The sequence below is a fragment of the Orbicella faveolata genome, unplaced genomic scaffold, assembly GCF_042242905.1.
Source record: "Orbicella faveolata isolate gen_17 unplaced genomic scaffold, um_ofav_v1 contig_36, whole genome shotgun sequence".
NCBI lineage: Eukaryota > Metazoa > Cnidaria > Anthozoa > Scleractinia > Merulinidae > Orbicella > Orbicella faveolata.
In genome coordinates, this window is record NW_028301565.1 from 5,328,332 (window position 1) to 5,350,000 (window position 21,669).

The following is a 21,669-nucleotide window of genomic DNA, read 5'->3' on the forward strand; positions in this document are numbered from 1 at the left end:
GGGCAAGTTTGAAGAAATTCGATTTTTTTCGCTATTTCCAAGTCTAGTTGATATTTAGGCGAAGCTGCTCTTAAGTGGTTATTGAGCAGATCACGCCTAATAAGGGAAACAAACACAAATCCGGGGTCATTTCGCAATTTACCCACAACCCTTTACCACCTCCACCCGAGTAATCTACGACGGTTCCCTTCCCAGTCACTCGATAAGGCGCGAAATTTCATAGCATGCACCAATATTGACATATGACTAATTCCTTAACCTTTAGGCGTAATTTGCGCTCGCTCACGAGAGAAAGCGAGCACTTAAGTTTTAGTCTCTATCACTTCCAGTTCCATTCCTGAAATATTGTTCAGACAACATACAGTTCTTTTGAGAGAAGTAAGACTTTTTTAATAGCAACTTGCAAAGGCACCAGGTGCACTGCAGCTAGCTCTCAATTTATCACCTCGTCTAGGAGGTACTTTGATATTGTACGGACAAAATTTACACTTAGCTACCAACTATCTTTTATTTATAGTACATTCGTTTCTTGAATAAGAGCGTTAAATATTTGGTTTATGTTCTGGGCAATATATTACAACGTTTCGATGGCAGGCTTTGTGAGAGAACACGAGCCAGTCCTGTTCTGCGTCAAAACCAAGAGCCAAGTCGAACCAAGTTACTCTATGTGTTTTGGACTATAAACTTACTGAAATTACAAGACTAGCAATTCAAATGTTAATGGTCAGTTTAGAACTTGCCATGATTTACAAGTTAACAGCCTGTTTAACCTCCCACCCCTATCTCCAGCCCTATAGGCGAACCGCCATCTCACGATCGAAAGATAAAAGTCGCTTTGAATTCTAAATTCAAACGTTTTTAAGCTTTTTTTCTTGGCCGCCGTCAAAATAAGAATTGTTTAAAACCATCATTTCAGAACTTCTCCCATGTTCACAGCCACTAAGTGGGTGATTTTTTCGTTAGGTTACAACGTAAACAGCAGCGGTTCCTTCTCAGTTGTCCTGGTGATGTTCGGTTTTGGTCTGGAGGACTGTAAACTGACTGACTGACGTAACTGTTGCGCGCGGGATGCTGTGATAAATGCTGATGGCATGGATATTTAAATTCTTTATAATCTACAAAAAAGGAATGACAATTAGGCAATGAAAAAGTTCAGTATCTAAGAGCTATAACGTGGTCGGCAATTCTGTATAGATTAACTAACGATTTCGAAACATGCAAACGTGTATGCGTGTCCCGTATACAGAACACGGATGAATACAGAAATATCCACTAAGTCAAGAGGAAAACAAACCACCAGCTTGTCCTTTTCCTAAAAATACCACCGAAATTCTTACAACGTTTTATCATACATTTTCTAAAACAAATCTATTATTTAGTTATGAGGTTTGTCCTTAGATGCACACGAGTTAAAGCCAGTGACCATCTTACTAAGATTTGTCTGCATGCGAGCAAAGTGGCCCATCAGGCCAGAGGTTATCCCGGTTTAGCATGAAGTGACTGGGAGTATATCTACTCCCCTCTGGATGGGATGCTGGTTACCCCCAGGAATTAAGTTAGCCGGTACCGATTTATACACCTGGGTGGAGAGAAGCACTGTGAGAGTAAAGTGTCTTGCCCAAGAACACAACGCAATACCCCCGAACACGGACCGCTCGATCCGGAGACGAGCGCACTAACCATGAGGCCACCACGACTCCCGCGGAGAAAAGCGAGCAATTTTAGTTTCTCGCTCAAGTTTGCTTACCTAGGATCCCTTCCAAGGATCAAAAGCTAGCAGAGCTCGGCGTTCTTGGACTTGCAGAGAACAGTGGCGTACCGTACTTTTTCTGTCTCGCGCGCGAGTTTTGAAACAACACTTGCGTGACTCTCTTGCTAAGACCGGTTAGCTGGGCGATTCGTTCCAGGTCCTGCCCGTCGGGATTGGAGTCGATGTTGAAGTTAGCCTGTAGGATTTGAAGTTGTTCCTCGGTGAATGTGGTGCGCACTCGTTTGGTTTTATGGCACTTCAGAATTCCTCCGCTTGAGGGCGAGTCTTCGCTATCAGCATCTAATCAAAGAACAAAGACCAATATAAGACTTTCAACTTCACAGCCAAATTGTATAAGTAAGCCAAGATCCGGCCCGTTTTCCTCCTGGGGTAGAACGCGAGTCTTTTTATGTCCAAGCTAGCAAGATTAACAAGTCGACCTTTCGCTCAATCCAACTGACCCCGGCACAGCCGGGAGACGCATTTCTCGCCGGCAGCTTAAGTCGAGGATTTCGCTCCAGTCGCAAGACCATAGTCAGCGCAAATTGCAGTCAACGCCACCTGATGAAACTCTCAATAAACAAAACTAGCTGCGATTTCCAATCACAGTGGATGTAGTTTTGTTTTTGTGGTTTAATGTTTACTGTTGGAAAACACTACCCGTCCTTTGAACAACAGTCGAACTGAAGGAACGACAATCTCGGCATAATCACAGTTATGGAACACTGCATTTTAAAAGCACCCATCGCAACTAAGGGTGAAGAGTTTATCTTGATTAGGCAGAAGAATGCATTAACCAAGGGCACAAGCCCTTAATATCAGTGCAATAAACTCTCAAGATGACGGGGCCATATATAAATAGTGCTTGGGGCCATGACCATGCACATAGAGGGATTGACTACAGTTTGTGGTGACAATATACCGTCAACTTTTGAAGTTTATTTTGTTTAGACTGTAAGATTTCTCCAATCATAGCAAAAGAAGACATTTTACTGCTTTCCAAAGTGGGAGTAAAGCTGAAACTGAACATACGTGCAGGTCAATCACCTTGTATCATGTCCTCAATCCCTCCATCACTTTGAGTGCAGAACGAAAGGGTCACTGAAGAGGACAAAGAAAGATTCGAGAGTAAGCTACTGCGCAGCACCACTAGAGTGGTTTTCACTTGGGCGTTGTAAAACCAAAACCAAAGCAATCACTCTGGCCAATCACAAATTACACAGTTAACCCAATGAAGCAATCAAAACGCAAAGCAAATGACATTTCCGCTTCAGACGGATAGAACGTGTTGGTCGATCTAAATTCAGTCAGACGAACTCGGTTGAGTCAAACGTCGAACTTATCACGAACTTAATTCGCTCAATTTAGTTCGTCTCATGTGAAGTTCGACGTTTGACCTGGGCCTTCAGCTAGCGTGGAAATCCCGGCAGAACCAAAGTAAATGCGAAAGATCAATAGAGCGCTTTGTTATTTGAGGTTACATAACTGCTGTTAAATATAAAAATGTTATGGGTTATAAGTTAAAAATAAACACCAGTTATGTTAAGCGGATCGTAAACTTCATAAAACTGTTAATTTTGAGGCTACATATATTTTATGACAGTTGTTGAATACTGTTTAGAAAATTTAGGGAATACGTTTTGGCATAAAAAGTAATTAGGAAATAAGCCTTGCTCTGTAATACCTTCATAATTATTAAACCCGAGTTATTAGCGGACATTCGGATATTATTTTAATGTCTTAAACCAGACTTCACAGTTCAAAACGCATACTTGCGCACGCTGATTTTGAAACAATTTTAACACTGGAACGATCAAAACCCTTGATTGTACGATTTTTCGCGCAATTTCTAGTTTCGTGCGTGTTTTTGCGCTACGTTAACATGCGTTATGCGTCTTGCCTTCCTGTTCTTTCACGGTTTTGACGTACACAGATCCTACCCGCCAGCTGCCTTGTGCAAGCTTTGTGTGCCGTTAAAGAGGCCGCAAGTTCCATTAATTATAAATGTACGTTAATTACCGAAACTGAGAATCGGCACAATAAGACTTCAATTTCACACCTCCGAAAAGGTCTTCTTCATACCGTTCTTCTAAAATACGCTTTTGTAATGTAAAGACCAACCTGCCGCCAACTCCAAATACGCGTAGTTTCGATTGTCAATAAGCTTTGTTAATCGCAAAAGCTAAAATCGCTTTTTTTAAAAAAAAATAAAAATAGAAATAAAAATAAAAAATAAATTTACGCAAGGGTACAGTATTTATTCTCGGGCTAACAATTTGAACCGACTGTTAACATAGAATAAACGAACACACTTACATAAATGAGTAAAAAAATGGCGGTCCTCTCCAGACAGAATCATAAACTTCAGACCAGTTAAAAACGACTAATTGCGCAGACGATTGAAAGAACCTGTTTGGAAGCAATACCCTTTTATACAGTGACAGAAACGCGAATGCGCCTTTTGATCAAGCAAACTTTTCAAGACGCCTCCCGATTATCTGTTTTGTAAAATGGCAAAACTTTGACGAGGTGTAGGGTAGGTCAAGGTGTACACCACAAAAGTGCCGGAATTGTTCACAAATTGAGCTTTATTAAGCTTCAAGTAGAACTGAGGGCACGCGTTTTGATTTAAGCGAAATGATTATCAGTGTAAACCGACTTTTATAGTATTTATTTATTTATTTTTTCACAAAAACCCAGTCTTTCTTTACATACTTAAAAGAAGTAACTATGTTCTTTTTTATGTTCTTTTTTGTTTAAGCAAAATTTGACGGAGTAAGCAGAATGAAAAAAGTATCGTACAACTCAATGGTACAGTGATCCTGTTGTGGTCTTTTTTTCTTCGAAAAGGAGCCGATAATAGTAGACATACATTGAGTACAAAGCACAAAACAAACTCACCTTCTTGCGAAGAGTTGTCGGATGGGAAGACTTCCAGACTCTCCATGTAGTGTAATTTACAGAGAACGTGTCCTTCCTTGAGCGCGAACTCCTCGCCGGTGGAAAGTTGCCGTTTGCACGCGTCGCACGCGAAACACGCGAGGTGGTACACGCTGCTTCGCGCGCGCCTCACCCAATCGTTGGCGTGGATACTTCGTCCGCATCGAGCACATTTCGTGCCGAACTGTCTGTAGTTGAAATAATAACAAAGATCAATGTAATCCTCGATAAGGCCGCGTGTTCGTACAAAAAGGGGGGAGGTAAGGGTGGGATAAAGCTATGTTATGGCGCGTAAAACATGTTGTTTCTGCACTGTTGTATAGCAAAGAAGGTTTACTATTCTGATTGTACTGGAGTTGACATATGAATGGTGTCTGTTGGCGGTCAGACAATGGACAACAGTCTCAGTTAGCTTACTTTTCAACGAAGCGTGTATCATGCAGAGACGGTTCTGGAGAGAGGGATTCTCGGCAATTCGAACATAAGTGGCCGAGTAAATACAAGAGAAAGCAATAACAACAAGAACGAAAACACAAGCGGTGGAAACTACACACAAACTTGAGGTACATCACTAGAATATTAATTGCAGTTATTAAAGAAAGTCATAACGAGGCCGAATGGAACTCGTTCTTTTCCTTCACATTCATCACTAAGGGATTCAGCTGCCCACGAAAACTATTTCGATTAGTTTCAGTGAACTTTTTTGATTTCCAGACCACGATTTTCTTCGTAAGATGCACTGAAACCTCCAGAATTACGAACAACACCATGGATATCTTTTCCTTCAATTTCTGAATACAGCTTAACCACGAGGTTCGCTTTCAACCGTGCCTTTGATGTCTGAAGCGCAATCTCTTTATCGTAATAGGTGTTTTGTTTTGTTCTACTTTTATCGTTACTTTTTCTTAATATTCAGGGCTGAAATTATTAACTTTAAAACTACTAGGCAACAGGTAAAAGAAATTATCGCTTCTGGCAACACACCCGACCAACCGAGTTTTGGGTAAATGTTTCCAAACGGAACCAAAACCATATGTACCAAATGGCACCAAGGTGATCGCATGTCTACAAAAAAGAGTTCTTAAACTGTTTCTTGTGTGCTGGACAAAAATATAGATAGATCACTCTCTCAATTTTCAATACTCCGAAGGGATCTCTTCATTTCCATCTGGCACAAAAACTTCCAAGAAATGCGATCTTCGAATATCTTGTGTTTTCGCTGCAATGATTAAGTCATACCACTTTCAAACACAAATAAGGTCACTGGTAGAAGGTGCGAAAAATAATTTGCAAGTTTGCATTTCAAACGCAGTTCGCTATGTTTACATTCACACGTACTAGGCAGGTGGTTTTTTTTTTTTTCTTTAGCTCTAACTATCGTCACAGGGCCAGGAAATTCAAAGAACGCAATTTTACACAATCTGCCGAGTACCTACCAGTTTAGGCTTGCGACGAAGGGAAAAAACTATATAAATATATACATTTGCATGCGCGTATTATAAAACGCACGCAAAATCCGCGAAAACTCCGATTTTTAATATTGCTCGTGAAACCGATAAAACGGATCAAACACATTACTCATGCAAGCACTTTGTCTTTTGGGCAGTCGCTCCGACGACAATAAAGCGACGGCTTTTGAGCCACAAAAAGTAAGAATCCCTTAATTCTGCGCACTCCTAGGGCTTCCGTTTTATCACCGCCAAAGTTTCCCAAAGAAAAAGCTAAGGAGAGCGCGTTTCGAATGCTATTTGTAGCAGTCAAAACTGCTATTGTTAGAGATGCCGTGCTTGGGGATTACGGAATAATCTGGTAGTTACATAAAAGACCACAGTTGTGGTATAGTTAATGTAATGTCCCGCGGAGTTTTATTTAACTTAGCACTAAAAAACCAGGAGAGTACATTGGGATCGCATTTCATTGTTTAACGGTTCAACAGGCTCTTGGCGAAAGCGTCTAAAAATTAAACACCAGAATGCAAATAAAACGTTCCAATTCAATAAAAGTATACGGAGGGTTTTCTAATCGAAACTAATCTTTAAAATTCGCCTCATACTGTTATATCACAAACCGACGCCAGCGTTTCTCTGTTCTGATGGTGAACAGGAAATTCGGTTAGGTCAGGAAAACTACGAAATTTGCACATTAATGGTGCGCGAAACACTAGAGTACAAATTAGGATAGCAAAAGTAATTCTCACTCCCTTCCTAATGGAAACAGAAACTTAACAAAAACCTAAAGAAACCTGCAAATGTCTCAAAACACGATGAACGTAAATTAACGTTCACCCTGAGGCAAATTGTGACCAGAGAAAGTAATTAGAATAAAAGACCAACAAATATCATTTTTTTACCAACCGCTTTATACCTTGGCTGGTTTAAACACCACTGCGATAAACACGAATTATAAAATACCCCAAGCTTAACCCATCGCTACTTCAAATTAAATCTCCGCGATTGTTTATTTATTTTTTTCCATTCTTTTTTTCATGGTTGTCGCGTGGAAGCGATCGGTAAACATGTTGTTCACGACTGTAAGAGGCTCGCAGTAAGTGAAATTCAAAGACTAAACACAAACTCTTGCAAAGGTACCACAATCAATGAACACGCAAATAAACAAACCTCGCGTAGTCGGTTTTGCAGTAAATTTTGTCTTCTTTGGTATAACACGTTGCTTCCTTGCCGAGTTCCAGTCCACATATACAGCATTTCAGACAACCCGTGTGCCAAGCTTTGCCGCTGACTTTAACCAGGTATCTATCCATAATTCTGCCTTTGCAACCTGCGCATTTCTCACCGTGTACCTGGAAACACGAAAAACACACGTTAACGTCAATCGAATCAACCATCCCTCCGTTGTAGCGAGCGAGTTCTTCCTAATCAGTGTAAACGTGTCCTCGAAATCTGCCCTCAGGGCTTTCGACTGAAAAAATAAATAAATAAATAAAAATATATTTATTTGGGGACGGAGAGAGCTTTTAACTTCCTCAGGAACTCCAAAGTTGCCCAGGGGATTCTTGAAATCGACATCCCACTGTGTTCGTTTCAGTCCATCATGCAAACAAGACGCAACTTTTGTCCAGGAAGGTAAACAAATAATTCCCCACACAACAGCTTCTCGAGCACACATGAAACTCGCAATCAACCATGTTACAGTAATAAATACTAGCGCAAACATCCGAAGCGTTGACTCACCGAAGACTGCTCGCCAACTTCGCGAGTAAAATTCGCCGCAGACTTCTCCTCGCAAGCAGTGGTCATCTGGCGAGAGGTTGACAAGGTTAGGACGAAGACAGTGCGGCAAGGGCTGTTTAAAGTATTTAGAGCGACTTTGGGCCTGACCAAAAACCACCCGCTATATACTCAAAGTTGTTCGAACTCTCGCAGGTTACAAATAGGCCAATATAACATGACATGATAATTAGGGTGCTCTGTGGCATGATTGGACGAACTACCTAGGTGGGCGGGGCACAAGTCCTCAGGGAAATCGATATAACACACAAAATGTTGCTTCCCTTTGTGTTGCATTCATCAATGAAAGTTGTTTTGAAATGGACAAATATTGCTAAAGTGATGCTCGCTTTAAATTCAGGGCCTCAGCTTGTCTGTCCCAAACTAGGACAGGCTACGCAAGGAACCCCAGTTTAACTTTTATTTCGATGTAAATGCGGTCAACACTAAATAATCCCTTCTTAAGCGTGCAATTTTAGATATCTTTTAAGACACTCCGTGCTTTGTTTACAAAATTCACATACGAGCTATCCGCATGAGTGGCAGACCGCGTTGAAAGTGTTAAAGTCGAGCACAATACTCCAACACCCATTTTGGCGTTCACTTTTTACCGCTCAAAACGCGGTAAAGTTAAAAACAACGCCGGATGTCTGTTCAGAGCCACACACACCATAATCAAATGACAAAACGAGAAATAAATTCACAGTGCTGAAGGTTACCTACAATGACAGGTTATTTCTTTTATAAACGCCGTCAATATTTCAAATGGAACTACAGCTGTATGGTGTAAACCACGAATCCTAAAAGCACCTTATTTTGGACAAAACAAAATTTTGGTCAACCAGAGTTAAAAGCCACGCACGAATTTTCGCGCTTCTTCTTTCAACTAGAGCTTCCTGAAGCTGGCCTCCTGAAACACAGGCTGCCATTTAAGGTTTAAAGTTAACGGCAATTTAACTTATACAGCGGTTTTAAAAAGCGAAACACCTCTACCACGCAGTTGGTTTTTGACGAACGATTCGTAAACGGATTAGCCGATTCACTTCGAAATGCGAGGGACAAGTGCAAACGGTAGGCTGTCGATTGAACTATAGACTGGTGATATCACAAATCAGTTCTTAAACTGAACCAAAGAAAATATCGAAGAACGATATGCAATATGACAACTTCAAGGACACATTATTCCAAGCATTTAACGTCAGACAAACATTTCGAGTGAGTATGTGCTTCCTCGCAAGACTGCAGCCTTTTTCACCATTGTAATACTGACAGGAAAGGTGAAATAAAAGATTGAAAAAATTTTTTTCGAGACCGGATGGCTCAATTTTAATTATACCCTTATTGCTGACAGTTCGCTCTAACGCAACAATTAAGTAGATTTACTTAACTTTTGTTTTGCAAAAGAAGCGATTTCTGGCATTTTGTAACACCAGAGAGGCATGAAAAATCATTTTAAAAATTTGCATTCAAAGTTATTCTTTATAAACGTTAATAACAAAAGCAACGAATTTCTGGAATATTTTTCTCTTAAATATAACGCGTGGGCTGAGTAACGTGCTCTGAAACAAAAAAAAATGCCAGTGTAACGGCACCGTACTGCCCAAAATAAAACTACGATTATACATAAACCAAAAAGTTAACAACTTAAGATAGCGGACTTGATTAACGTTAAGTCTAGACACATTTAAGTTGGAAGCATTGCTTAATAATCAACTAGAACTATGGTTTTAATGCTTTACGCTTTGGGTTAAGGAAGCGCAGGTTTTTAGAAACATGATCTATAAAAGCGATGGTGTTCGTTTCAAGACATCTTCCCATTTTTGCGAGATCACAAGAAAATTTCAGGGTGAGCAGGTGTCAATTGGGTCTTAATTTGTTTCGCCACCGGATATAACGGTATTTAAAGCGCGGTTTTATTTTTGGGGGCAATTGTTTCCACTGAAAAGGCTTCTGGTAATGAATAATTGATAAGACCTGGATTGAATCCGTGTTGTGAGACAATAAAAGAAGTAGGAAGCAAGAACTGGCTAGTGGAAGCGAGTGGAGCAAATAAAGTCATGGCAGAGAAAAACAGCAACACCAGAAGAGAGCATTAGACAATCTAAAAAACAGATGATTTAAAAACGTCGACCAAATCAAAGATCAGAAGTAATTCTAAGAACCAAAACAACATTGAAAATATTGGTAATACCAAGAGAGCTTCAGTTAACATGTAACAGTGATAAAAGAAACGCTTCTTGTACTTTTGGTGATTTGAATCGCAAGAAAAATTTAAGAGATTCAAACACGATAATTTTAACAATAAAGATATTCTTTACTTAAAACAGCCAATGCTTTAACGAGTAAAAACAGTTCAAATAACAACCTTTGAGTACTCTGAAAACAAAAGAAACAAATCGAGATAGATTTCAATGCTTCAAAATTTATGACAGAAGTTAAGGCCACAGGGCTAAGCAAATGCTAGCGAACGGGGTAAACTTTTACAGAAAAATCGATGGACAATTGTAAAAGCTCAAAATAAAGCAGGAACAAACATGATTTCACAGAAAGATTTGTAACAAAAAAAAAAAAAAGATTAAAAAAACAGTCAGACATGACGAGCAGATGTTAAACTGAAACTAGAAAAGATTTAGCATTCTTATTCCAAACTAAATAGGTGAGTTTTAATTTCATCAAAATCAATTCCCACTGATTAGACGTTAATTCGAACCGAAGCATCATTGAGCCGTTTAAAATGGAACTACAGATTTCGACCCAAATTGTTACGTAAGTTCAGTTTAAGTATAAAACAAATAAACACTTGACAAGTAATCTGAGAATTAATCGTGTCGAAGAGCTTTTTTTTTTCCTTGCAACGTTCAGCAATCTAAAAATTTACAAAAATGGCAAATGATGTTATTTCAAATCTATTCAGGATAATTTCACGCTCTGCACGTGCCAGTTAAAAAAAGCATGCAGGTGTACCTAAAACCCGAGTAGAATATCGACGAGGTTTTAACTTGTGTTTGTGTTATGCCATAGATATATTCTATAGACGACCAATTATAAATTGCTCTCAATCAATGCAATCAAATTATAAAACGCATGATGACTGAAGTAATCCACGCACCGGTGGAACAACAAATGAAGCTGTAAAAAGTCAGAGGTAACAATAATAATATCAAAGCAAAACGAAGTAAATTGAAGCGATCATTCCTTACATGAACCAACGCAGTTGTCAAAACACGAATTTTCCTTTCGGTTTCAAAGATTAAACAAGCAGAAAAAGGCTGTATGAAGCGTATTACTTCTAAAGCAACCAAGGGCTTAACTATAGAGAACTTATATTAGTTACATTTACCACTATTGTGCTGCAAGGACAAATGCATACTACACGAAACAAATACCTGAGTGAGAACAAGCGACGCGTGCCAGAGAAAACCGAACAGCGCCTACAATACTTAGAATTCTCTCGTCAAAGAAAGGCTTCCCTCAATAAACTGTACAATAAGTTAATAACTTGCTATGTTAAGTCAATTTGACCCCTGTCTGTAAAAGCTGCAACGACTTCTGGTGCAGAAGAACTTTGTAAACACCAACAACGAAGTGTCTAACATATCAAAACACTCGTGAGATAAAGACGGGATTTTTTTACAATTTTGGTCTCGTTTGCCGAGTATACTGTGCATAACAACGACCTGTTCGTATTTAAACCAAAATATTCGACTTAATTTTAAGTTATGTGCTTTAAAACTGATACTAGCAGCGCGAAAAAACCGAACGTTCCCAGGGAAACTCCGCCATTACAAGACGATCAAAGTTTCAAACCAAACTTTGCCTGGCCGAGAATAACACTTTTGCGCGCAAAGGTGTACTCAAACAGGCATAACGTTAAAGAAAATAAGGTTACCTGGAAACATTTCATCCTTTTACACTCCTCTTTGACACAGAGTATAGACATATTTCAAGGCAAACTCTCCCGCTGATTCAAACGCACGCAGTGACTCGATCTTGTAATGCGGACAGACCAACGCCTGCAAACTACAAGGTGACAATCTTAGGCCGAGGCGCGGGCGCATTACCTTAAGCGGGCGGCAAAATAAACTCAAAGATTGGCGCTATGAGCAGAACCGAACAAAGGCGGTACCAACAAGAAAAACAGCGAAAAAGAGAAAATAACGCGTCGGTACAAAGACGACCCGCTGCTGCGCCATACACCTGGGAAACTACCGCGATTTATAAAATTCCTAAAACACAACTTTTTTTTTTCCTCTGGCTATAGTTAAATCATGAGTTAAGTCCCTTAATTTACTGATTGCTTTCTCACTGCTTTGCCATTACTGCGCAATAAACTTTTAAGAGCGAAGAAACAATTTTTTTTTTTACATGTGGCGGTATTCATAACGGAAAGAAGACCGAACGAAAACACGGATAGCAACGCCGCGGCGAATGTAATTATGCGACTTTTTTCCCGTTAACAAAATGCCAACAGTCTAAAATAAATTGTAAGCTGTAAGGTTTCTAAGTACTTCCATCGAAGAAAATATACAGACAAACAAACAAACAAACAGCATCATCACGGAGAAAACAGCGTTTCATTCATCGAACTTCCACTTGACAGGAAATATGGGACAACTTTTCCATTTTTCGCCCTTATTTTCACGCCGGGGAGACAAACGCCGCAAAGATGTTGCTGACACCCATAGCAAGACAACTACAGAAAGCGTATCGCGTATGTTTGCGTGGAAGTCCAATTCTTTGTAAAGACAGTCTCGCCCAAAAGGAAGGCCGGCGGAAACTTAAAGTCGTGCAGTTTCACGGCAGGGAACATTTTAAGAAGTTTTGATCAGAACCTTATCAAGAGGTTTATGAGCACAAGAGTGAGTAGGTTGGTTGGGAGGCAAAACAGCGCGGTTTACTGCTAAATGTAAAGGATTACGTTTACACAAAGTAAGTGTTGGCGACTGTACGCCCTTCGTCGCTTTGTGCAAAAGCCGGCGTATCTCGGATCAGTAACCTCGACCATCCCGTTTGATCGTGCAGTGTTTCTTTGATTTCGTCCAAGTCTAACTGTAAAAATCGTTTAACATGCATTCATTTGACAAAAAAAAATATGTCAGATTTAAAAATCGATTTTTCTTTCATATCGCTTTTATTCGTCTCTTTTCGAAACACCAGCATGAATTAAGACATTCAGGACCATTCAGACCCCTCATCACATCACGGAATGTTTGAACGCCGCGGAGTTTGTTTACCATGTACACGACATTATCGGCACCTGCAGATGCGAGTATAGTGGAACTCCGTCATTACCACAGCCTTTGGCCCATAAGAATATGGTCGTTTTAAAGAAGTGGTCACATTAAAGGACAATTGCTCACTAAGATTTTTCCTTGGACCAAAAGAGTGGCCGTAATAAAAGAATAGTCGTATTAACAGGGGAACAGAAAGGCGCGATTTCACCGCTGTGGTCAAAAAACTGAAAATATGAACTTGCAAACAGACTTGCGTGGGGTAGCCAAGTACACTCTCATGTTTATTCGGAAGAGTAAGTTGCAAAAGTCATTTGAATGTTTCTGGTCGGATAAATTGGGCGCTCTCCGCATGTGTGAGAATTTGATCAAGATCAACGTGAACGAAATTCATCGCAAGAAGAAGAAGAAGAGGATACATTATTTATGTGTCAGTTGAAGATCTAGCTCCTAAGTGACAAGGAGCTAATTTGGGACACAGTATATTAAAAATGGAAATTCAAAATATACACAATAAGTATTACCTAAAAATATACTAAGTCAACTTAAACGTGCACGTACTTTTGCATCCTGGCCAAGGAAGTTACAATCAGACACAAGTTGAAACGATCAAAGAAAGAAAGAAACGCTTCTCGACATTGTTGGTTCTCATACTATTTTACACGTGCGTAGCCGAATACAGAAAACAACAGAAGGTGTAGCTGGCGGGAATCCGCGCGCGAGTGCTCACGGTGGCAAAGTGCGCGCGGGAATTTTCACGAACGGAGTCACGAACAGATAAAAGCCGCGAGAGAAAATTCCTTCCACCGCTGAAACAAAGCACTGATAGGTGAAATCGCGCCAGCTGCGCAGCCGGAACAACAGGGAAAAAAGTATTGAAGAATTTCCGAATCTTGTTATCCAATCAGAACCAGACCGAAAATTACAAAGGTCTCGTCCACACTACGGCGGAGGAATTTGAAAACGGAGGTTTCACTCTGAAAACGCATTAAATGTTTTCCGTCCACACTACGCCGGAAGAATCTAAATACGCAGCAATCACCGGCCATTTTGGATATGTGTTTGAGGAAAACTCGGTCGGGGAAATCACTTGATTATCGCGACGCCATCGTTTTCGAAAAGCTCCGTTTTCAAAATGTTGTCCATCCACACAAAATCGGAAAGCCGGCAGGTTTCAAATTCCCCCAGTTTGAAGAGCGTTTTCGAAAAGCTCCATTTCGTGACGGATCAGTGTGGATGGTAGGCCTAATAGACCATTTTACAGTTGTCTGCTCAGTGACCTGGCCTTTGTATGGCAGCGAGGCTAGAGTTGACCTTGTTTTGATACAGACCTCACTGCTTTTGTTGTGTAAAACAAGTTGTTCTGCTGCTAACTAGGTGCATTTACATGACAAAAGCAGTGAGGTCTGTATCAAAACAAGGTCAACTCTAGCCTCGCTGCCATACAAAGGCCAGGTCACTGAGCAGACAACTGTGAAATGGTCTATTGGAGAAATAAAGCTGCGTTTTTAAATTTCTCCGGTGCAGTGTGGACGCTACCAAAAACTACTGCGTCAACACCAATCGGACCGAGTGTTTGTCTCGAAAATAAGTACATAAAGAAGCACGGTCACCCAGGCTAGTACAAGTCGAACCTTATTCTCATTGTAGACTAAACAGTGTATTAAAGACACCACTAAGCAAATCAAGCGATGTCTACTTCTCATTGACACAGGAAGAAAATTTCAGAGATTTCCCTACTTCATCCAAAAGAATGAAAGAAGCCAGTTGCAAAGCAAAATATGCATTATTAAAATACATATGTTACTACAAGGTCACATACAAACAAACTGTTGGCCTTTCTTCATTTCATGATGCAGCTTTTGCTGTTAAGAAAAGTATGACCACAAAAGTAGGCTACATGTACGAGTAGCCCCTCTTTCGCAAAATCCTTCGTGATTGACGCGAAAGAAAACCGTTAAAAAAAATGGCCGAGCGAAATCCTGGGGGCGAGAAGGGAGAAGTCCTTTCACGCGTGTCTCATCCCCAGGATTTCACGCGGCCATTTGTTCCTAACAGTTCATTTACGGTCTCGCTCGACAGACTAAACGAAAGATGGACTACTAGTGGTCTACCACAAAAGAGTCATCTAAACTGAAAATAAGAAAATGGCATCATACATAATATAAAGAATGAGCACCAAGTTACAATGGGCGACAAAAGCAGTTGATACACTTATAGGAAATGACACTTTATGATATTTAACACCTTTTAACTATGCCTTATTCTTCTATTTCAAATGCATCAAGTGATAAGAAAAATTCAGTATTCTTCATCATCTACGGGTATATTACGAACTCGCAAAGTGACCAGCCCACAGATGAATTGAGAGCTCAGTTGGTAGAGCACTGCATCAGTATCACACAGGTCATGGGTTCGAATCCCGTCCAGGCCTGAATTTTTCTGGGGGGGCTTTAATTTCACAACTGCTTAATTAAGTTGTGTGCATAACTGTGATGATCAATCATGTCTTCATATCTTTCTCCGCAGTTCAAATATATGATATTTCATATATTCAGTTGTATTCTTCATCATCTACGGGTATATCATGAACTCACATACTGACCAGCTCCCAGATGGCTTGATAGCTCAGTTCGTAGAGCACTGCACTGGTAGCGCACAGGTCATGGGCTCAAATCCCATTCAGGCCTAAATTTTATTTTTTTCAAGCTTTAATTTCTCAACTGCTTAAGTTGTGTGCATAACTGCAATGATCAATCGTGTCATCATATCTTTCTCCGCAGTTCAAATATATGATATTTCATATATTCAGAAATGGCAGTGGTAACAGTGAAAAGTAACAGTGTTGGGGAGATAAAGGTTATCTGAAATTAAGATTTGATTCTTAATTTGCTTTGGCATGCCATCTTGAGAAAGTACATGGGTGTGGGGCATGGGGTGGGGGATATAACAGATAAGAGGGTTTAATAATTAAGCTCTGATATCTTTAATCTCCCCCCCCCCCCCCCGAAACTGTGTTCTAGTGTAAGGGTCAGGGGGTGGTTAAAGAGTGAGGTTTACAAGTGAGGTGGCTTGATAGAATTTGCTGTTGTAAGTTATGTCAGAAATGTTTCTTCAGTTACTTATTAGGAACTTATTGCCAATATTGGTCTTTACGGCAAGAAACTCTCAACTTCTTGATTTTGATCTTATTGCCTGGCCTTGTAGCAGTTTATAAGGGTTTTTCTTTTATTCAAGGCTACGAACCAAAGGGGCACTAATGGGTCTGAACTTGAAAATAATATTTTCAAGTTCAGACCTTATTATGTCATAGGAATATCTGAGCATAATGTAATGAAAAGGGAGCCTTCAGAATCAATGTCTATCATAGTGTTACAACCTCCTGAGTTCAATAAAATGCCTTCCGTAATGTCTGAGTCTATTTTAGTACAGCAAGATGATTGAAAAAGCATGTGACTTGAAGAGTGAGGAGAAAACACTGTGTTTAACAACTAACTGTTGATAATTGGAGCCAAAATATTTCCATGAATGTGAATTTGCATGAAGCCAGGTTGAGCTTTCAATCAAGTTTCCCTAATAAACTATCATTCATTTGAAGAATGAAAGTTTGAATTGAGAAATGACATCAAATTTCCTTTTAATATTCACCTATTTTATCCATACGGGGAGGAAATCATTCAATACTCAAGATAGTATAAACTAAGACTGGCAAATAAAGAACACTTGGACTATAGCTCTGATTTGTGTGTGCGATGATGATATTTTACAAGTTGAAACAAACAATGAAGGAACCAATTTGGCAGTAGCCTTAACGAATCGTACATGTGCCGCATCTTTTAGGGGTTGAATTCAAGGTTACGTATTCCACTGACTGGTCAACATGTAAAGATTATCCATCAGGAAGGCCAAACTCTTACACAACAGACTTCCACTGGAAGAAGGGTTTGGACGAGTCCTGAAAGCTCTGTTTTAACTTTGTATTTTTTATGTATTTGATGAAGGCAAGAAATCTCTCTTCACTGCTAGTAAATAACTGAAATTGAAAGTTTTGGACCGCTATCCTAATGGTGTCAACTAAAACAATTAATGAACAACTAATAAGGCTGTGCCTTGTCACCATTTTCTAGTAGAAAACATGGGACCCACAGTTTGTGTTCTATATATGTACTCCATCAGGTGGATTAGAGCAGAATAACATGCTATCATCATTCCTTATCAATCAGAGGATTATTTAGGAGGATACAACAGCATAGAAATGGTGGTTTTGTTTCTGTTATCCAATAGTATATTAAGCAGATTATTATCATAATACTTCTAAGGGTAATGAAACAAAAAGAACAAATAACATAAAGTATTGAATTAGTTACCATGAGAGAAAGGAGAGTTGAATGTAAACTTTAAAGGTTGCTCAGTGCAATGCAGGGAGCGTCGTTTAAAAAAAAAACAATGTAGTCAGATTCATGCATTAATAAAATAGCGATAGAAGATTCTACAGCCTACTTTAGACAGTCCAACATTTTTATCTACTAACAAATGTTGAACAGCATGTAATATCATGAAGCCAGTAACTTTTGAAAGGGTATCACACAGTCACAGAGCATGGTCAGCAAAGAAAGAGACAATAATAGAAAATGTTCTATTGTAATCGAACCAATTGTGACTTACTGACTATATGGACATTATGCCTGGTTCTTCAACAGACTCAACAAGCCCCGTGTTCCCATCGTACCTAATAATATTGGCCTGATAATTTGGACTCATATTTGCCTTGCCTATTCTAATATAATTAAGATTCTTCTTCCTTTCATGCACCCAAAGAGAAAATCAAAAGTACCAAAAATTTAGCACTGATTAATGTTTACTTTCCAGCAGACATTTTTTGCGCAAACCTTAAACTTCTCCTTCACGCCATTGGGGAACTTAAGTCAAATGTGTCAAAATATCCAGTCTACACTGTACATGAAATACTCATTTTTAATTTGAACCCTTCAGAATGAGATTTCTCTATCGTTTTGTTGTTTAATTTTTGAGATTAACATTACAAATTTACAAAGCGTCTTGAAACGCGATATGAATAATTGGTAATTCGAATAATAGACTTCATTGCCTTTTATAAAATGTGTCATTGTATTCTATAAGATGTCTGGAACTTTCATGTGACTACATAAAACAAAAAGGAAACTAAAAATATCACTGTATTTCCTTATTCAAACACTAGATTACGGCATTTTTCTCGATATTAAATTGAGGCGTACGTGACAGAATTCAATTTTAAAATATTCGCTCTCTGTTCGAACGATGAAAATTGAAAACCTATCTATGCTAGTTTTAATAAAATATAATAATATCAACTTCTGTTTAGATTCTTTAAGGCTGAACGTGCTGATCAACGTTTTTTTCCAGCCCCCTATCTCGTGTGATTCAATAAGTTAAAATTGAAAGAACGATCGAAGTGCACCGGATGGAAAATCACATAAAATCATTTGACTGGAACAGACTATAAAAGACTATAAAAATCAAAGTTTCCTCTGGCTTCAATACCTTTTAAGTTGTGTTACATGACATCTGAACCCGATCGTTTACTGATTTACAAACGAATTCGCCGACGAATCATATCACCCTGGTTTAGAAACCTCGGTTGCTGACTTGACAGCAGACAAAGGTATCGACTCTCTAAACAGCTGTATGATCATATACGGCTTCACGACAATAATGTCACTTACCAGCAAAACCGCTTGCTCCCGATGTCGGCCCACCATGAAAGTCTCTGCCCGAACTCCTCACATATAACTCTCAGGCTGCCAAAGGATCACGAACAAGTATGTTTGTGATCACTCGAGTTAAGTACGGAACAATAAACACGGTAGAATTCGGAGAACTTCCGCTCATGAATCCAATATCCAAAATGGCGGACTATTTTTATTTACTAGAACCCAGTCTCTGTCTGTTGGCTTTGTCAACAAAGACTGAGAATGAAAATCTCGACCTCTAGTCTACTCAGTTTCCCTGGTTTTCCTCGTTCATTTCTCTCAGCTGTGGGTCAATTTTTTTCCACGCTGTTCTTAGCTTAGATCTTTCTTATGTGTTCTCTCTATATTACTGGGGTAAGCAATTTACGAGCGTGAAAAAATTCGCCTGATTACAGGTTATTTCCTAGAAAAGCGCAGCTTGTGCACAGAGTAGAAGTAAAGTAAAATTTTATAATGCTTGTACAGGATGAAAGCTTGAAGGAGTTGGTTATGACCTTAACTTTCCATTCAAATTGACCACGAACATTGATTGAGCCCGCCATGTTGCATATGTAGTTAGTTATAAGTTAATAGGCATCTTTTTTTTTTTCCTTGTTCTTTTTTTTTTTTTTAAGTGTAATTGTTCTTGCTCGATAGTAAAAAAAGAAAGTCTGGGAAAAATACTTCTGATTTTGCCTAGACCTGCACTGTCACTAGAACTGACAAGTCACAACCTCTCTCCTCAATGGTCTTTCCCGTTACCTCTTCTTTACCGCGTTCTCTAAAAAGAGGTAAGCCCGGGGTCGGTAGTCGGTCGGTAATAATTTAAATAAGGTAACAGAGGTGTCCCCAGTTCAACAGATGAAGCGCGTCGCGATTACATCACGGAACCCCTAAACTCTATGTCAAATTAAATCTTATAGATCTGGCTATTAAGAAATTTATTAGATTTTCTAGAAAATGAATTACCGAAATCTTTTTCTCGCGGTCAGGAACCCAACAGCTTGAAAAGTGTGTTGGGCTTTTCGTTTGTTCTAGTGCATTCAAAAGTTACAGAACTTTCACAAAATTTGCGTAAAAAGTCACGTAGTAACCACACAGAAATGACTCTCGACGAAATAGTAATAATAATAATGATAATGATAATGATAATGATAATGATAATGATAATGATAATGATAATGATAATGATAATGATAATGATAATAATAATCAGCTTTATTTATTGAGGGTAGCACACAACAGCAATAACTGAAAAACCAGTGACCCTCGTAATTTTTAGAACTGTAAAATTTCCCCAAACGCTTTTTTCGGATATAAGTTCATCTTTCAACCGCGTGACCAAACTTGACTGCAGTCGAACGAATCGCCTTTGAGTTGTAACTCTTCAAAGTTTCGAGAGAACATCAATTAACTGTCCATCAGTACGAAACTTTTACCTCCGGCAGAAAACGACTGTGTCCAGTTTCTCGGTGAATACTAACGCTTTTTGAATTTTTTTTTTTTTTGATCTGAAAGCGCATGCAGTCGAACCTCTCCACAACAGCCACTTTTGCAACAGAGGAAAGTGGCCGTTATGGGTAGCCTGCAGAACAGGCGTAATTTTTTTTGGCGTATTTTCGCCTAAAATAGGCAAAAAAATTACGCCCGCTCTGCAGGCTAGTTATGGGGAGCTAAGGGTGCAATATGACACCCGTTTTTTTCAGAGGTGCAACACTTATATTTTTTTAATAATGCTTGTTCTGCTTATTGTAGCATATAATTAAGTCACAATTCAAAATAAATCAATAAAACAGAAACAACGATGTGCCGTACCGATCATGTTTCGTGACCTTTTCCAGTAAAAAGGGGCTTTTGTATTGACCGTTCGTCATTCGTTGATTAACTGGCCGTTGTCGAGAAGTTAATAGGCTGATTTAGCAAGAGAACGGGAACGTCACTTGACGACGGCGCGCGCAGTACAAATACCCAAAAATGGTCAGATGACGACTGCAGGGCGCGCGGAATAACCTGGATTCTGTTCTAATTTGACCATATTTGGGTATTTGTACTGCGCGCGCCGTCGTCAAGTGGCGTTCCCGTTCTCTTGCTAAATCAGCCTAATAGCAACAGGACGGGAACGTCAGATGACGACTGCAGGTCGCGGGGAATAACCTGGATTCTGTTCTAGTTTGACCATATTTGGATATTTGCACTGCGCGCGCCGTCGTTATCGCTGTTATCGTCATTTGCATGTCATGGACAATAGGGTATCAGTTAAGTTGGGTCAAAATAACAGGATCTTTGAAATTCTCAAGAATTCTTGGATCAAAATAAGTCGGTTGTCGTGTTTTGAAATTTTATTGCGGAATTCTGTGACACTTCTTACACAGAGTTGCCGAGGAGCCAGGAACGAAAAACTATTACTTTTTACCGTTTCTTGTTTAAATTAAAAAAATACGTTACAGTGTGTTTCAAGTTGCCAATACGAACCACAAAATGCAAACTGTCACGACAAGGCAAGGAGCTTTTAGCCTCGCAAGTTATACAGCGGACAACAAACTCAACAAACATGGAACTTGCATGAACGCTTGAGAACGTATTCCGAAAACACAATGGCCGGTATCTAACAATGCTGCGTGTAGTTTCACCAGACTGCATCACATAACATAACATAAAACCTTTATTTCGACACGATAAGAGTTAAAGCTACAAAGCTTGTGGGGTCGTGAATACCACTGAACAACAATACATTAAAAACTAACGATAAAACAAAGTTTCCTAACCCTTTTTAGTATCGATATTAATGTTTT

General features: G+C 39.4%; 2 protein-coding genes across 4 annotated transcripts in view; both read right to left on the bottom strand.

The window, feature by feature from the left end:
* Window positions 1-364: 364 nt before the first annotated feature.
* LOC110050733 (LIM/homeobox protein Awh-like) lies at window positions 365-19,067 on the bottom strand. 3 transcript variants are annotated; one of them, XM_020756658.2, is made up of 7 exons: window positions 18,872-19,067; window positions 7,882-7,947; window positions 7,309-7,490; window positions 4,652-4,878; window positions 2,798-2,851; window positions 1,748-2,050; window positions 365-1,115 (listed from the first exon to the last, which is right to left on the bottom strand). In XM_020756658.2, the coding sequence occupies exons 1-6, from the start codon at window positions 18,905-18,907 to the stop codon at window positions 1,767-1,769; spliced, it is 849 nt and encodes a 282-aa protein (XP_020612317.2). In that variant the 5' UTR covers window positions 18,908-19,067; the 3' UTR covers window positions 365-1,115; window positions 1,748-1,766. The 3 variants fall into 3 exon arrangements, with proteins under 3 accessions (XP_020612317.2, XP_020612315.2, XP_089131038.1); XM_020756656.2 differs by lacking the exon at window positions 7,882-7,947; XM_089274912.1 differs by lacking the exon at window positions 2,798-2,851.
* A 2,454-nt stretch (window positions 19,068-21,521) lies between these two features.
* The window catches only part of LOC110050783 (FAD-linked oxidoreductase DDB_G0289697-like), a 9,116-nt gene continuing 8,968 nt past the window's right edge, over window positions 21,522-21,669 (bottom strand). Inside the window, exon 8 of the mRNA XM_020756748.2 lies at window positions 21,522-21,669. This exon is cut by the window's right edge and continues 188 nt beyond it. Within this exon, the coding sequence (XP_020612407.2) occupies window positions 21,638-21,669 (32 nt within the window). The 3' untranslated portion in view covers window positions 21,522-21,637.

Coding starts and splice junctions, on each gene's coding strand:
- LOC110050733 (XM_020756658.2), bottom strand. CDS start 18,907: ATGGTGGGCCGACATCGGGAGCAAGCGGTTTTGCTG. Junction 7,948..18,871: donor GGGAGCAAGCGGTTTTGCTG/GTAAGTGACATT, acceptor ACCTCTCGCCAG/ATGACCACTGCTTGCGAGGA. Junction 4,879..7,308: donor TGCAAAACCGACTACGCGAG/GTTTGTTTATTT, acceptor TTTCAACTACAG/ACAGTTCGGCACGAAATGTG.